Source organism: Equus przewalskii, chromosome 10 (genome assembly GCF_037783145.1).
Source record: "Equus przewalskii isolate Varuska chromosome 10, EquPr2, whole genome shotgun sequence".
In the NCBI taxonomy this organism is placed as follows: domain Eukaryota; kingdom Metazoa; phylum Chordata; class Mammalia; order Perissodactyla; family Equidae; genus Equus; species Equus przewalskii.
The window spans coordinates 18,710,179-18,726,175 of record NC_091840.1 but is presented as its reverse complement, the minus strand read 5'-3'; the positions used below and the strand labels follow the sequence as shown (position 1 = coordinate 18,726,175).

General features: G+C 55.6%; 1 protein-coding gene across 1 annotated transcript; it reads right to left on the bottom strand.

The window, feature by feature from the left end:
• Positions 1-7,266: 7,266 nt before the first annotated feature.
• Positions 7,267-14,017, bottom strand: C1QL1 (complement C1q like 1). The gene is made up of 2 exons (XM_070560324.1): positions 13,187-14,017; positions 7,267-7,915 (listed from the first exon to the last, which is right to left on the bottom strand). The coding sequence occupies exons 1-2, from the start codon at positions 13,781-13,783 to the stop codon at positions 7,736-7,738; spliced, it is 777 nt and encodes a 258-aa protein (XP_070416425.1). The 5' UTR covers positions 13,784-14,017; the 3' UTR covers positions 7,267-7,735.
• Positions 14,018-15,997: the final 1,980 nt, after the last annotated feature.

Here is a 15,997-nt window from a genome sequence, read left to right as displayed (position 1 = left end):
AAAAGAATTTTGCAGGTGAGAGAGTCAACTGAGCCCATGATGCTGAGAGACCTTGGTAGGGCCTGGCCAGGCTCACCTCAGTGGACACAAATCAAAAACCCTTGGACGCTACACCACAGATACTGGTAAGGTGAGATCAGCCTGGCACTGGCCTCACAAGAATTTCAAGGCCTTGAACTCCACGTGAGGTGTGGGTGTGGAATTTTTGCCTTTTATGTGGCAGAAGATGTTTCCGGGCTGATAATGGCTGGGAGTATGAAAGGCCCTGTGCTCTTGTGAGGTCTGTGGACATCTTACTATCTGCAACTAGCAAGACCACCAACCCGGGGTGCTCACAGGAGGAGGAGGGGGAGCCACATGCTCTCACCTGCACCCTTATCACTGCACATCCTTTGCACCTAGGTGTGGCATTCGTTGCTTCAGATATAGGCCAATTTTAAAAAGTCCTTGGACCAAGTTCAAGACATCATTCTTGCCATCCTCTTGCTGGACTTCCAGGTCTGGCCTAGCACAGAAGCCAAGCAAAGCGAAGACAGAAAGCTGTCTACTTGGTTTATCAACAAGGAGGTCATAGGTGGCCTTGGCAGGAGCAGTTTCAGGGGAGTGGCAGCAGCCAGATCAGAGTGGAAGGTGAGAAAATAGTAACAACTCTTTTAAGGTATCTGGCTGTCAAGAGGAGCAGACAAAGGAGGTAGAGGCTGGAGAGGGGAGCTTGGGTCAAGGGAGGATTGTGTTTTTTTCTTTTCTTTTCTACTTTTTCTCCCCAAATCCCCCCCCAGCATATAGTTGTATATTTTAGTTGTGGGTCCTTCTAGTTGTGGCATGTGGGATGCCCCCTCAGCATGGCCTGATGAGTGGTGCCGTGCCTCCGGGATCTGAACTGGCAAAACCCTGGGCTGCTAAAGCAGAGCACGAACTTAACCACTCGGCCACGGGGTCGGCCCCCTTAAGGGAGGATTTTTAAGGATAAGAAAGCTTTAAATGATGATAAGAAGAAGCTGATTCAGAGTGAGTAGCTGAAGATTGATAGAGATGTGTGATTATCACTTAAATGAAGTCCCCAAGAAGGTGGGAGGTACAGTGAGCAATCCTCTCAGATTACCCAGCTGGGACTGAGGGGTTTAACAGAACGTGGGGCTTTCAGTTTTAAAACCTGGACAGTCTGGGGCAAAAAAGGACAGATTGGGCACCCTGGTGGGAGGGCACAGCATACAGAGCACAGTGGTAAGCTGGGCCCTAGAAGGCAAAAAGAAGGAGGAGAGGAGGGGCGCAGATGCAGGGAAGTTTGTGGATTTTATGGTGGAAGGTGATAGAGTCTCCCTCCTGTGACTTCTACCTTCTCTGAGAGGTAGGAGATGTGATCACCCGTTGGATAGTTACCTTCACGGTCCACCTCCTGCCTTTGCTGCCGGGCCTGACACATAATAGGTACTCGATAAAACTGGCTGAAGGAATTAGTAAATGAATGAGATGGGGGTGGGTGTCACAGATTGGGTACACCATGGAGCAGACTCTGAGACAGAGATCAGCATGCAGGAAGTTTACTGGGGAGTGCTGTTAGAGTTAACACCTGTGCAAGAGAAGGTAGGGAAGCAGGATTGGGCACGGGGAGAATTTGAGCTGGGAGCTCTGAAGCTGGGAGGATTCTTCAGACTTGTCCTAAGTTTGAAGGCTTTGTGAGGGGGCTGGCCTTTAACCTCCCCTGTGGATCAGTCATTGAAAGCAGGCTGCCCTGAGAAGGGGGCAGGACGTTGGTCATGGCAGCTCACATCGGCAGAGGCAACCCCTGGAGGGGGTTGGTAGCCGAGAGCCATCTGCTGGCAGCACTCCCAGCAGCTGGTGAAGAGATCCTTCGGTTTTTGAAGGAGACCCAGGCAGTGCATCACAGCATCCATCCCAGGAGGTAGAAGTTCAAGGAGAGTGAGAGATGTTTGAAATAGCTGCTATGATGGTAGAATAGTTATTATGTGGCAGGCACAGTGTTAGGTACCGAGTGAGCTATTGTCCTACTTGGAAGATGCTCTCAGTATGGCCTCAAGACAAGCGGATGTCTGCTGGGGAAGTCCAAGAAGGCTTCGTGGAAGAGCAGGCAATGGGCCTTGGCTTTGAATAATGAGCAGGTGTTCTGCAGGCGGCTGAAGTAGCCCAGGGCTTAGCAGACCCATCCCTGGCTCTGGCAGGCAGGGAGAGGTCTGTAACTCTACTGGCCTAGGCAGCTGTCCTGGTCCTGGCTGGGGCTCCTCACTCAGGGAACAAAAGGGCCTGTGCCCTGGGGGCCTGGGAAGAAACCCTCGAATTTGCCCTTCACCATCTGGGAAAAGGCAGGACCCCCAACCCCTGCACAGGCTGCTCAGGTAGCAGGTTTTGTAGGAAGGGGTGCCTGGTGGCTGAGGGGAGGAAAGACTGCTTGACTGGGAGTGAGCAAGAGTCAACCTTTCCCCTCCTGCAGGGAATGGCCAGTGAAGAGGGCTGTTCATGGAAAGAGAAAGCCATGTGATCTTGGGCAAGTTAATTCACGTCTTTGTGCCTCAGTTTCTCATCCAAAAAATGGGTGTGATAATAGTAACTACCTTGTGGGACCATTGTGAGGTTTAATGAATGAATCTGTGCAAAGTTCTTACAAAAGTGCATGGTACGTGAACTACTGTTATAACTTAGCTGTTGAAACAGAGATGAGAGTATATTTCGTTCCTCCAGCTCCAATATTCCCCAAGACCTTGGACATGAGGAGAAAACCCCCAGCTGCCTGGGTTCTACTCCCTACCCTATCCCCAAAAAGACAGCTTCAGGAAAACTGGGGGGGATGGGGGCTCAGGTTTTGGAGGGACGCTTGTTGTACAACCTTTCCAAACACTGTATAAGTAAAATAAGTAGCCTCCACTTAATCTAGCTCCCTCAGAGGTAACCCCTGATAACAGCTTAGGAAGCCCCTCTGCCCCTCTAACAGCACCGTGTCCTGGACATATCTGTACATCCCCGTGGGTATCTTGAAGCTCTGGGGGATATCTTACCCGTCTCTGGATCCTCACACCAAGTTAGGGGCCTGGCCCATTGCGGGTGTTCAGTAATGTTGAAATGGGCAGAGCAAGTAGAGACAGGAACAGATGGGTGGGCCGGGGCTTTGGGGGTATCCCTGTGCTCTCACCCCAAGTTGGAGGCCACGGAGCAGAAGGGTGGGGGAGTCCACACTGGAGACCGGAGGACTCGGGGCAGTCTATTCTTAATCATTAGCTCCACATCCCGGGTGCCCCAAACCACCCCTCCCCTAGTGCCCACATTCACTTTGGGGTTTCCAGGGTGGGAGAATAGCCTCAGTGTCTTCATCTTCTTTGAGGATCATCATCATCCCAGACATTGTAGTGCAGCTGAAGGAATTCTAAATCGTGGGGCTCAGGAGACTTGGGTTGTAGCAACACTGTATTTGCATTTTGCTTCATAACTTACAAAACAGGTTCTCGCCCACTGCCTCACAACAGCCCTTCAAGTAGATATTTTTGTTACCCAGTCCTGTTTTATAGATGGAAAAACTGAGGCTCAGAGAGGTGAGGGTCTTTTCCTGAAATACTGAGCATGGCCAAGACTTGAGCCCAGTGCTTCTGGCTCCAGTTGCTGCATGTGTGCTGGGTCCTGCTGTCTCTGGTTCTAGCTCTGCCCTGAACCAACCTGAGCAACCTTGGGTTCCTCTCTGGGTCTCAGTTTTTCCAGCTATGTAATGGGAGCTGCCCATTCTGTGGCTCTGATTCTCAATTTTGGCGGACGGGGCAAACGGAAAGCATGGGGAGCTGGTAGCCCTCTGGTCCCTTTTCCCTCCAGCCCCCAGCTGCCACCTCTCAGTAACCCTTCTACCCCATTCCAGTTTCAAACATGTGTAGACTTCTCACTTCCGCTTTATCATCACCTCATTTGTAGGATTTTAAAGTTTGTTACCTGGAAGGGAGCAAAGAGCTCACACCTCCAGTTCCACCGTTCAAATATACCTTCATCGCTTGTGAATAACCTTATTAACAGCATCTAACCTGCTACAGCTTATGGGGGCACCCAGATAAATAAATGCAGAAGGAACCAAAGCAGGGGAAACAGCCCAGTTAGCTGGGGTAGTGCAGCTTATGGCCCCTGGGATTTTCTCCCAGCCCTTGGGGGTCCTGGTGCTGGTGTCAGGGTCAGCAGAATGGGGTGAAGCCCAGAGTAGCTTTGAGCAACCGGCCACCTTCTCTGAGTCCTTGCCTCCTGCCTCCCCCTCTGGTGTTCAGAGATCCTCCGGGAAACAGCTCCCATGCCTCCGCAGCTCCCCTGTCTCCTGGACGCTTGTCGGGGATTGATTCTCCGGGCAGCTCCCCCTCTGAGCAGTAAATGAAATATCGGTTACCAGGAGTGAGGCGGGAGGCAATTAACCCCTAGACCTCACCATGGCAGATGTGTTTGTAGCAAGCTAAAGCGGAGAGCGGAGCGCACCTGCCTGGCCTTCCTGCAAAGTCATCCAATTAGGGCAGCCCCCAGTGGTGGGCTCCTGTGGCCCCCTCTGGTCCCTATGACCCCAGAAATCAGGGCAGTACAAGCCCTTAGGGCTGGCAGCTGTCTGGACACAGGATGGCCTGCCATTCCTTGCGTGGGTGAGTTCCAGGGGCACCTCCATCCTCACACTCCCCTGGCAAAGACATTATTCGTTAATTAATCACACATCTTTCTAAAGGGGAGGCGGCCTGGGCAGGCTTCTTCCTTCCTTCCTCCAGAGTGGGACTGCCATTCTGCCTGTCCAGCCTTCTTTCCACCACCCGGGCAGCCCTGCCTCCTGCAATGTTTCTGTGCCAGAAAAGCCCCTGACTGAGGAAGAGGGGAGACACATGCCCTGCTTTCAGGGAGTCCCCAGTCTGAGGATGAGACACAACCTATGCTCTTAGATAGCCCCCAGTTACATGAGAAGACAGAGTCTGTCCTTCAGGGGGCCCCCCATCCCAGGGCCTGGTCTCAGAAAGCCCTGGTTTAGTAGAAAAAGCACAGTGTCTACCCTCAGAGCCGCTGATAGGAGGCCCACAGCCTCTTCATCCAGGAAACTGCCCAGTCCCTGGTCTCAGCGAAGATACCCACCTTGCCCTCAGGGAGCTGACAATCTGACGAGAAAACACCATCTTTGAGGACCCATGGTCTGCTGGAGAAGACACGGGTCTTGCCCTTGGGTGTCCCAAGTCTGAGGGAAAAAAACAGACTTTGCCCTTGGGGAGCCCCTCTCTGATGGGGAGACATTTCCCCAACAGGCTTCTCACAGCTGGGATGCTGCTTGAGTGACAAGCTGCTGGCAGCTGGCACTGCAGGACATCCCTCATGCCCTGTAAAGGAAGAAAAAGTCCTTGGCTTCAGTCCAGTACCAGTTGTGCCACAAACTTGCTGTATGACCATGGGCAAGTCACACATTTTCTTCAGACTATGATTTCTGCAAAATAGAGATTTTAGGCCCACTTCTCAAAATGACATGAGGATCATCCGGTCACCAGAAAGAAAAGAAAGCCAGCCAGGCAGCCAGGCACTCCCTACAGAAATGATTAACATGCTTTTTATTGTAGCGGAGGTCCTAGACCAGTTCCTGTGGTCTCTGGGGAGGGGTGGGGAGCCCCCCCAGGTGTGGTGGCTGGGTAATTCTGGCCAATGTGGCCATTAAAGAATCATAGGGGACTGTGGGTGGCACCAGGGGGCAGGGGGGAGTGCTGTTGACTCTAATCACTCTTCCCAAGGAAACTCTTGTTCCAGCCAGACCTGCCAGGGGTTTTATTGGGTTTGCGGGGACCCGCAGATTTCAATCTCCAGACCCCACAGGGAAGGAACAAGCTTAAGCTAATTTTATTAAATGGCCACAGCTGGCAGTGGGGGGGAAGTAGGGGTGAGAAGGGAGGATAAAGAAAGTCATTCAAGCCCGCCAGCCATGACAAGGGTCCACACACGGGGCCTGACTGGGAGGGAGGCCACCCCTCCTTCCTGTCTCTCCAGCTGAGCCGGCCGGGGGAGGGGAGGCCAGATGGGACATTGCTCAATGTAGAGCCTTGGGATTCTCCAAGAGGCTCACTCCAAGGCTGCTGCCCAGGGCAGACGCTCGTAAATACACCAAACCTCTGCACAGCAGGATGGGAGTGGAAGGCCTGGGAGCAGGGGAGGGAGGCTGAGTTACCTCAGTGCCATCCTTCCTTGTTTTTTGCTTTGGAGATCCCAAATCTTTATGAAATATGGCGTACTGGGTAAGAGCATGGTCTTTGGTTCAAATACTGGCAACTGCCTCTCTCTAGCTCTGTGACCTTGGCAAGTTATTTAACCTCTCTGAGCCTCAGTTTCCTCATCTGAAATGGATAAAATAACGGCATCCATGTTCAAGGGCATTGCCTGCCAGTTCACCCCTACTCCACACACATATCCATGAGATAATATTTGTAAAGTTCCTGTATGCTGTCTGCCACAGAGTGGGTGCTCTCTAAATACTGGCTATTATTTAGGAATGTCATAACTGTGTGAATGTCATGGCCCCAGTTATAGGAAGCAAGGGGCAAGGAGACTTACTGTGTGGTCTTCAAGGAGCAAGGGTTTCTTGGATTCAGGCGCAGTCACAGAACTTAGCGACTGTGTCACATTAAGCAAGCTACTTAACCTCCCAGGAAGAAGAATTATATCAGGGCTCCTGGGAGACTTGAGTGAGATGACGTTCCTGAAAGCATTTTGCAAACTTTAGAGTGATGTACAAATAATAAAAGCTATGTTTATTGAGCACATACATTATACCTCTCTAATCCTCAGTCAAGTGAAGCAGGTCTCATCACCTACATTTTATAGATGAGTAAACCGAGGCCCAGAGGTGAAGTGTTTAGGCCAAGGTCAACCAGCTTTTACCGTAAAGCTTGCTCCTTTCGTTGCTGCCGCTAACCCAGACTGAGTCAGAGAGGAGTGACTTGCCCAAGATCACACACAGTGACACTAGATTGAGAACCTGGGTCTCCCAGTTTAAACCTCGTGGTGCCTTTGGAACGCTGATGACACTTTCAAGGATAAAAAAATGGAACTTTTTTCCACCATGGAAGATGATGACGTAACTGGGCTGCTTCCCAGGCCCTCTTGGGCTGCTGTGGGCATTGGGCCCCTCAGCCCACCTCCTGCTGGAGCAGCTCTGACGCTGGCACCTGGCTTTCCTTGGATCCATGGGAAGCTTCCACCAGACCCCTTTCTGTTCTGGATGAGGGGGGGTTCATGGTCCCCTCCTGCAACTCCTTTCCAGGGCAAAGACCGAAAAGCAGCAGGGCAGAAGTGTTTTTATTTTAGCTTTGGTCAGACGGGGGGCAGCCGGGCCGGGGCTTTAGGGGGTGCTGGGAAGCTATCCAGCCCCCAACCAATCCCTCTCCCAGGCATGGCCACCCCGGGGCTGGAGGGCAGCGCGTCGACCCCGCCGAGACCTGTCCCCACGCTGGAGCGGGCTGGCGGGCAGGGAGGGCAATAAACAGCAGTCCTATCGTACAAATATACAGTGAGGCCGGGGCGGGGCGGTCAACACCGCTTTCCGGGGACCGGGACGGGGTGCGCTGGACCCGGCTCTGCGGCGAGCCGGCGGGAGGGCCTAGCTGTGGCCCGGCGGTGGTGAGTGCGGGCCGGGCAGGGGCGTCATAGCCGGGGAGGGCCGGCAGCGAGGGGGTGGGCAGGAGACAGGTCATCCTCTGCCCGCCAGGAAAGAGCCCCAGGGGGATGAAGGTGCAGGGGCCGCGGGAGCTCAATCGGAGTAGATGATGAAGCCAGAGAACGTGCTGTATTTGTTGCTGTTGCCGCCGTGCGCTTTGCCTCCGTCGAGCTTGATGAAGACCTCGTCGCCCGCGTCCAGATGCAGGATCACGCTGTTGCTGGCGTAGTCGTAGTTCTGGTCCGCGTCCTGGGCAATGGCACTGGCCCGCACCTGCGGGGTTCCGGGGTAGGGGAGTAGCGGTGTGCGTGAGAGGGTTGAGGGGAGGATCCGGAGGCCCTAAAAGCCCCATCAGGGCTCCCAGTCTGCTTCTCTCTCGTCATCCCCTCCCCCATCATAACTGTGTGTTCTAGGAGGGGGTTATAGAGGAGCCCTGGATTTCCAGAGCCGCTGTAACCTGGGTCTGGATTGAGAGTCAAGGTGAAGTCGGCTTTCTTAACTCCTCTAGGTCTTCTCTCTCATGCTCTCTTGGTCTTATGCTCTCCCCTCTCTCATCATTCCTGCCTCTCTGCTTTAACTGTAATAATGGTGCCTTACGTATCAGCCGCACCACCTGCTCTTATGTCAGACGGACACAAGAGTATACCTTGGCCCCACAGCTCAGGGGCCTGGCGCAATGCCAGGCTGCTAGTAAGCAACCACCTTCGTACCAGGACTGGATCTTTGGACTCTTTGTCTAAAGTTCATTCTGGAGTCTTTCACGCGGGAGCAGTGAGATGGAAGGCCTGGTAATTACTTCTCCTCCCAAGGCTCAGATTGAGTCTCCAAGGAGCTGAAGCTATTCCTGTGACTATTACCCCACCCAAAGAGGACGTCTAGCTCCTCCCATCTCATCCCAGGGTGGGAAGAAGGGAATCCAGGCTGTGATCCTCAGTCTGATCTATATCCTTGCTGGTCCTTTTTTTGATGGGGGTGTGAAGGGACAGGCAGGACAATGGGGCAAGGGAGTGCCAGCATTTGGGTGGGAAGCCTGCTACTGGGGGCTCCAACTATAATCATAAGATACTGAGGGTGTGTGGGTGGTGGACAGATTCCCTCCGGACATTCCTCTCCAACAACTGAGGCAACACGAGGCCTGAGCCATAGGACCTGGGGCCTCTCTAGGATGTCCCAGGTGGAGATTGGGAAGAGAGGAGCCACCTCCAAGGTTCTGGCTTGTGCTGGCGGGAGGCTGCATTGAGTGGGGTTCTCTCAGTGAGGCTCCTCAACAGCCCCTCTCCATCCAGCCCCTTCTCTGAAGACAGCTTCCCCAAGGACAGGCAGTTTGGGCTGGACCACACCAAATCAGGGAGGGGCCCATCCTTCCTCCCGGGCTGGAGGCAGAACTGCAGGTCAGCTGGGCCAAAGCCGCTGACTCAGTGGCAATGCTGCAACAGGGGGACCCAACATCTTTGCACGCTGTCCACCATTTAAAGCCTAGATCCCACCAGCCCCTTCTCTTCCCTCAACCTTTTCTTCCCCAACCTGGGAAGGAACTGTTTGGGGCACTTAGCGGAGAAAACTCCTGGTCCAGCTGAAGGTGGGGAGAAATTAAATGACGGGGAGACACTGCCTGTCAAGGAGCTCAGTTTCTCTGTTTAGAAAATGGATGAGAATTCATCATTGCCAGCTTTGTAAAAACCTTTTGGATGGTGAAGAAAACAATTTCAAATCTTGATGGGGCTTTGAGCTACTAGGAAAGAGCAGAAAGCAAGCACCAACTTCTATATTGTTCCCTGGGCCCTAATCCTGGTAGTATTTATTATTACACATGCATTTCATTATCTTGCTAATAAATTACTACTAATAACAATTATTTTTATTACCCAGATTAATTTAGCCTTAACTCATTAAAACAGTGTGCTTCTTAATAGCCAAATCCATTAGATTACAGTCCTCTGTCATCAGGAATCTCCTGGTGATGTGACAGGCATCAGAACTGTTATGCTTATGTTTATTATTTATTCATCACCATGACTGTTGCTGTGATTATCCTAATTATCCATGGAGGCAAGGAGAATTTATGCTCTTCCATCCTTAGACAGTGGGAGATCCAGGAACAGAACCCAGGGGTCCTGATTCTCAGCCCCAGACTGGAACCAGTGGAGGCATCCAGCTCCTCCTGGGGGCTAAGGGGAAGTCTGGGGAATTAAGGTTGCCATGGAAGCAGGAATGACAGCCCAGGACTTGTCACAAGGGGGTGTGGTAGAATCACCTCCTCAAGGGCTGCCAGGAAGGGAAACTGAGGCAGTAGTCTGACTAGCGGCCTGGAAAGAGGAAGAAGAACCCAGGAAACATGCCCTTGCCCCCAGATCAATGCTGGGGTCTTAGATGTGCGGGGGTGGCTCCCATAGGCAGCCAACCTAGCCCACAGGGGACACTTGTGCTTTCACACACTTCCTGGGTCCCTACTGTGCCAGGCACCATGCTCTGTGTTGTGAAAGGCATTCAAGGCCAGAGAGGATAGCTGAGAGCCCTTTTCCCACCATCAGGCGTGAGGCTGATCTCGTTAGTCCTTATACGACAGTCCTCAATTTATACATCCCACCACCTCTCACCTCACTCAGACTCTGGTGTCTAAGCCTCTGCCCATTTGTAATACTCACCTTCCCATAGGCCCGGCCTGGCCCACACAGTCCCCTCTCCCCCAGCCCAGTTTATCAATTTCGTGTCTTCCCTGACCCATCTGAACCGTGGATTTTAGAGGCAGCTGCAGGGAGCTCACCTCACCCAGGGCACCAGCCCCAACCTCAGCCCCTTCCTCAGGCTCCTCAGGTTCCCATGTCCTGATGACCAGGGCTTGACGCGATCAGGCTGCACAGTAGTGACTCAAAGCTACCCCTAGGGAGTGGGGCTGGTGGGCCTCAGACAAGGACAGAGAGGGGGCCCCAGCACTAGGAAGGAAGGTGGTGACTCCTCCTCCCTATCTTGCCCAGGGGTGGGCCAGGGCCCAGATGCAGCTCTGCCTTGCTGAGCAAATTCTGGAAGCCTCTCTGCAGGCAGGAAGCCAAGAAGGAAAAGCACAGAGCCCAGGGTCGCCCCTGGTCTTGAAGGCATGGGAGGAGCAAGCTCGTCTCTTCTGTTCCCATCTGTTGGCCAGCCCCGTCATTTTTTGTCTACTCACTTGAATGTCCTCTTCCACCTCAGAGCCAGCCTCTCCCTACGCTTGACCTTTTTATTCTCTCCCTAGCCATGTCTCCTCTCCTTGGGGACCCAGGTTCACTTACCCTCTCCCCCAGCCAGGTTGGTCTGAGTAGGGGCCGGCTCCACTGAATCACTCCCTCAAGCCAACACATTTGGGGACAGGAGGCGCTAGCTGGGCTCCCAGTCCTCCTCTAACACAGAAATGCCTGGGGTGTGTTACTGTGTGGTTACTACTGTCTCCCCTGCACAGGCCACGAGGTCCTGGAGGGCAAGCAGATTGAAGCTCTGGAACCAAGCCCCAAACCTGGCTTCTAGTAGGGGCTTAGAACTAATATGTGGAATGGCTAGTCGGATTAAATGAGTTTCTTGGACAATCTGGAAGGAGAAGTCACAAAGGATGTGGGGTGGGGGGCAGTATAGGCCCCACCATTTCTGGGGCAGATGGTCTGAGTAACTGTTAAAATGCTGGGTCTTTGAAGCCCCTAGTTAAAGCTACCTCCTTTTTTCTACGAGCCTGTGGTCCCTGCTCCTTGTCAGGCTCTGCCAATGCCCTGCCCCTGCTGGAGGGGAAAAGAGAGACTTTTGAGTCCGTTTCACCTCACAGTGACTGAAGCAAGTGCCCCTGCCCCTAAGCACACACAATCTTTGGGGCCTCCTCTTGCCTGTCTCTGGGGCCCTGCTGCAACCTCCTGAGGTGGTGAAGGGTCTAGGGCCACTGGTGGCCTGGTGACTACCTCCCTATCCAGACAAGCTGGGCCCCCAGCCCTCTGAAACCTTAGCTGGGTGCCTGCCCAAACTTTCTTTGGGGAAGGAAGAAATTCCATTGATGAAGGTGACATTGCTGCATCCCTTATTGGAGATTAATAAGGGGAATTGTGGGGCTGTCTGCAGAATGAGCCCTCAGGATACTGGGGCCTCTCTTTTGGTCAGGAACCAAGGACAAAGAGGAGAGACACGGGAAGCCTGATAGACACAAGTGGGAGAGAGACATCCAAGGAATAAAGAGGGGCCTTAAACCCAGAGGACAGATGCCAGAAACCCAGGGAGAGACAGACAGGACTGGCAGACTCAGGAGAGAGACTGGCACAAGAGACAGAGGGAGAGGAGAGACAGAGAGATAGGAGAGACATTGAGGAGAGAGAGAGGCAGGGGAGAGGCAGAAACCAGAGAGAGAAGCAGGCAGGGGATAGACAAGAGGGGGCTGACTTACAAGCTCCTGGTAGGCTTTTTGCTGACTCCCATGCCTCTCCTTTCCCCCACCCCCAAGCCAGGGTCTGCCTCAGGGTAGTGCTGTAGTGGGAGGGGTTCCAACAGGCTCTTTCTTGGGTCTCAGTCACAGGAGATTCCTTCCCAACACCCATCAGCCTAGCTTTAGTCCTGACCCACACGGGTCCCCTTCTTCCACAAGAATGTTCTGCCTGACCACCCCCAGGGGCCCCAGGCCACAGCGGTCTGGGAGCACTGGGAAGGAAGCAGGTACAAATGGGAAGGGAGCCAGGACAGGGTTAGGTCGAGGTTGGTCCTGGGGCAGCAGTTCCAACGAGAGTATCGGACACTGCAGTCCCAGTGCCCAAGACCCCTGGTGCTTGGAGCCTGCCAGCTCCGGTCTCTGGGATGGGGATAGGGAACAAAGAGGATCCCCATGGGTGATTCCAACACCCCAGGAGTCAGGAGTTGCAGCTGGGAGGCCAAGAGGGGGAGTTTCCAGCTCTTTGCCCCGCCTCAGGAGGAAAAACTTTTCCCCCCAGAGGATGTCTTCTTGCACCGGTAGCTCTGACACAGTGGGAAGGGACCGCGCAGTCCTGGGTTTTGCAAAGGGCGTCAGATCGGCCCAGTGGTCGCTTCCCAAGGGCGGAGGATGTATTGCAGCTAAGGTTCTGCACGCCCGGCTCCCTTTGCCTTTGTGTCCAAAACATCTCCTACGGCTCGCCTTTGCTTGCGCGCAAATACGTGCGCCTGGGCACCCGGGGCGCCGAGGCTGCCTTTCCCCAGAGCCCACCCTTGTCCGTCCCTTATCGCTTGCTGGTATCAACCAGAATCCCAGCTCTCAGATGACGCTGCCCAAGGGCCAAGCCCCCAAGGGCCAGTCCGCCAGCCCAGGAATCCTACTTTCTGATTAGTTGGATTTATCTCCCGCATTTCCACGCCGCGAGCGCCCAGCAGCGTTTGCCTGGGAGCCTGCGACCGGGAACCGAGGAGTTCGGAGTGCCAGCCGGCCCCGACCATCCCCGCATATGATGCCTAAGCGGGGCCGCTGTAGAATCTCCACCTGCGCCCGCGGAGTCCGACCCGGTACCCATATGCCCCGGGCTCCCTGGGTGCCCTGCCCCCAGGTCAGCCCCATGCCCCCGCCGAGCCCACCTGGCCGTTCTTGCAGAGGTCCGCCCACATACTGGTGCCGTCGCCGCCGCGCATGAGGACGTGGTAGGTGAAAAAGTAGGTGCCGGGAATGTTGCACGTAAACTTGCCGCTGGTCGAGTCGTAGTTGTTGCCTAGATTGGTGACCACGTCGTCGAACTTGAGCACCTCGTAACCCTCGTGAGGGTTCTTGAGGCCAGCGTAGAAGGCCACGCGCGGCACCGTGGTGTAGGTGGCCGTGCTGATGGCGCCGCTGCCCCCCGCGCCCGGCAGCCCTGGAGGGCCGGTCTTGCCCGGCTCACCTTTCTCCCCGGGTGGCCCCACAGGGCCCGGAGGACCCGGGTCCCCGGGGGGCCCCGGGGGGCCCGGCTTGCCTGTGCGGCCCGGCTTCCCCTGGGGGCCCTGCACCAGCGTGGAGGGCGGGGGCGCGCCGCTCTGCTCGCTCAGAGCGTCGCCGCCGTCGGGCCGCGCGCCGGCGCCGGGGCCCCGCGCGGGGTAGGGGTCGCACACCATGCGGCAAGTGCCCAGCATCTCATAGTGGCCTTCAGGGCCGCCCGAGCTCACCAGCACGGGGATGAGCACCACCAGCACCAGCAGCATCACCACGCCCGCGGCGGCCGCCAGCAGCGTCTTCCGGCCGGCGCGGAGCCTGGGGAGCGCCGGGCCGCCGGGCCGCGCCGTCGGGGCAATGGTGCCGGCGGGCGGGGGGCGCGGGCGGGGCGCCCGCGCTCAAGGGTGGTCCGGCGGGGCTGCGGGCATGGGGCCGGGCCCGGGGCGCCGCGCTGCGCTAGATGCGCTGCCGAGCCCAGCCGCCACCTCCTGCCTCGCGCCTCCCTCCCGCTGTGCCACCGGACTGAGCGCGGCGGCCGCCGCCTCCTGCCTCGCTCCTCCCGCCTCCTGGCGCTGGGGCCACCGCCCACTCCGCCCCGCCCCGCCCCGCCCCGGACACCCGCTCCGCGCGGCTCGGTATCCACGAGGGGTGGGTCTGAGGCGGGCCCGGAGCCTAATTGGGCCGCGAGTGATAGAGCTCCGCCCACCAAGGGGGGCGGGGCCGCGGGGCGGGGCCGCGGAGACCCGGGCCAGAGCCTGGAGAGGAAGGGGGAGACTGAAAGAGGAGAGACTGAAACTCGGAAGTGGGGAGGGGGCTAGAGTCTGAGAGACAGGAGGGGCTCCCATGGGGAAGGGGAGCGTAGGGACCAAAGAACGAATGGAAGAAAAGGCCACAGGGAGAGCTAGAGAGAGCCGAGGGTGATTGGGAGAGGAGAAGCCTCGAGGGTCGGTTACGAGGAAAACCGAGAGGGACAGAGCGAGGTTCTAGGGGCCACGGCACGCAGGGGGTGGGGGCGGACCGGGGGTGGGGGCGCACGGGTCTGCAGGGGACAACGAGAGCGATTAAGGGGAGAACCGAGCGGAGAGCAAGAAGGGACTAGAAAGGAGGTTATAAGGGGCGAGAAAAGGGAAGGCAAAAGGAGCATGGGGAGGGAGCCATTTCGCACTCAGGCCTCGCAGACCACCTGTCCGGGAGATCTGGAGATCGTGAGCCTGCAAGGTGCCCAGCGGGATCCCGAGCACTGACAGCAGCCGCGCCTCTTCTTTTCTGGCTTCTGGCTGTTCCCTGCACCTGCCTTCCCCCAGGAGGGGCCGGATCTTCTTCCCATAACTCCTCGCCTCTGCCCCTTCCTCACTGAGCCCCAGGCCAGGCCAGGCTGCTTTCTCCTGGGGGAGGGGAGGGCTCCTCCATCTTCCTCTGATGACTCCCCTTATTCTGGCTTTTAGACAAGGGAGAAATAGGGGCCCTAAGGAAGTGGGCACCCCCGCGTTATTTCTCCGTTCTGACCAGGACAAACTCCCAGTCCCTGTGTGGTGGCCCCCTTTTCCAGCCTCCAAGAGGAGCGGTTGATCTCCCCCAGCTCCTCAGCTCCTCCTCCCTCCCAGCCTCCTCAGCAGCCCCCTAACTCTTCTCCCCATCAGGTTGTATGAGGCTGTCCTCTTCCTCAAGTGCAGTAAAGTGTTTAGGTTGCATAAACTGAAATGTGTCTGCTTCCATCAAAATATTTGTCACATCATTTGAGGCCCAACTCGTGCTTCTCCACTCTCCTCCTTCATCCTCCTTTATCCCACCCACCAGGGAGGGCTATGCCTCTCTGAGACCTCTGGCCGCTGCTAAAGGATGACCCTCCATCATCTTTCTCTTCTCCTGTGAGCCCCCCCTTCCCCCTGCTGACCTGTCACCAGGTGCTTATGGTTCTCTGGCTTTCTCTAACCAAGGCTGAGCTTGCTTAACTCTACCCAGAGCTGGGAAGGGGAAAAGGACAGGAGGATATTAAGTGGGGGGCTACGAGAGAGGACCTTCCAGGCACTCACTGCTGAGCCCAGGTTACAGTGATGCCCACCGCCAAGGAGAGAGTTTAAAAAATTCAATAAGTAGCATTTATTCGGGGCTTACTGTGTGCCAGGCCCTACCTTAAATGCTTTGTGTGCGTGATCACACTTGATCTTCATACCAATCTATAGAGGCAAAGCCCATCATTATTCTCATTTTACAGATGGAGAACTGAGACTCCGGCAAGTTAAGAGATTTGCCCAAAGTCACACAATTAATAAGTGGTAGAACTAGATTCAAACCGGCAGCCTGGCTCCAAGCTCTTCCAACCTCAGCGCAATGGGGTCTCCAGCCACTGTTTCCCGCCGGAAGGAAGGTGCTAAGTGCAGGAGGTGGGGGGTAGACCTCCCCAGGCTCAGGAAGAGTAGCCCTCTGTTCTTGGCTGTCATTCTGGCCTTCTGTCCCCCACGGCAGTCTCCCCAATATGACTC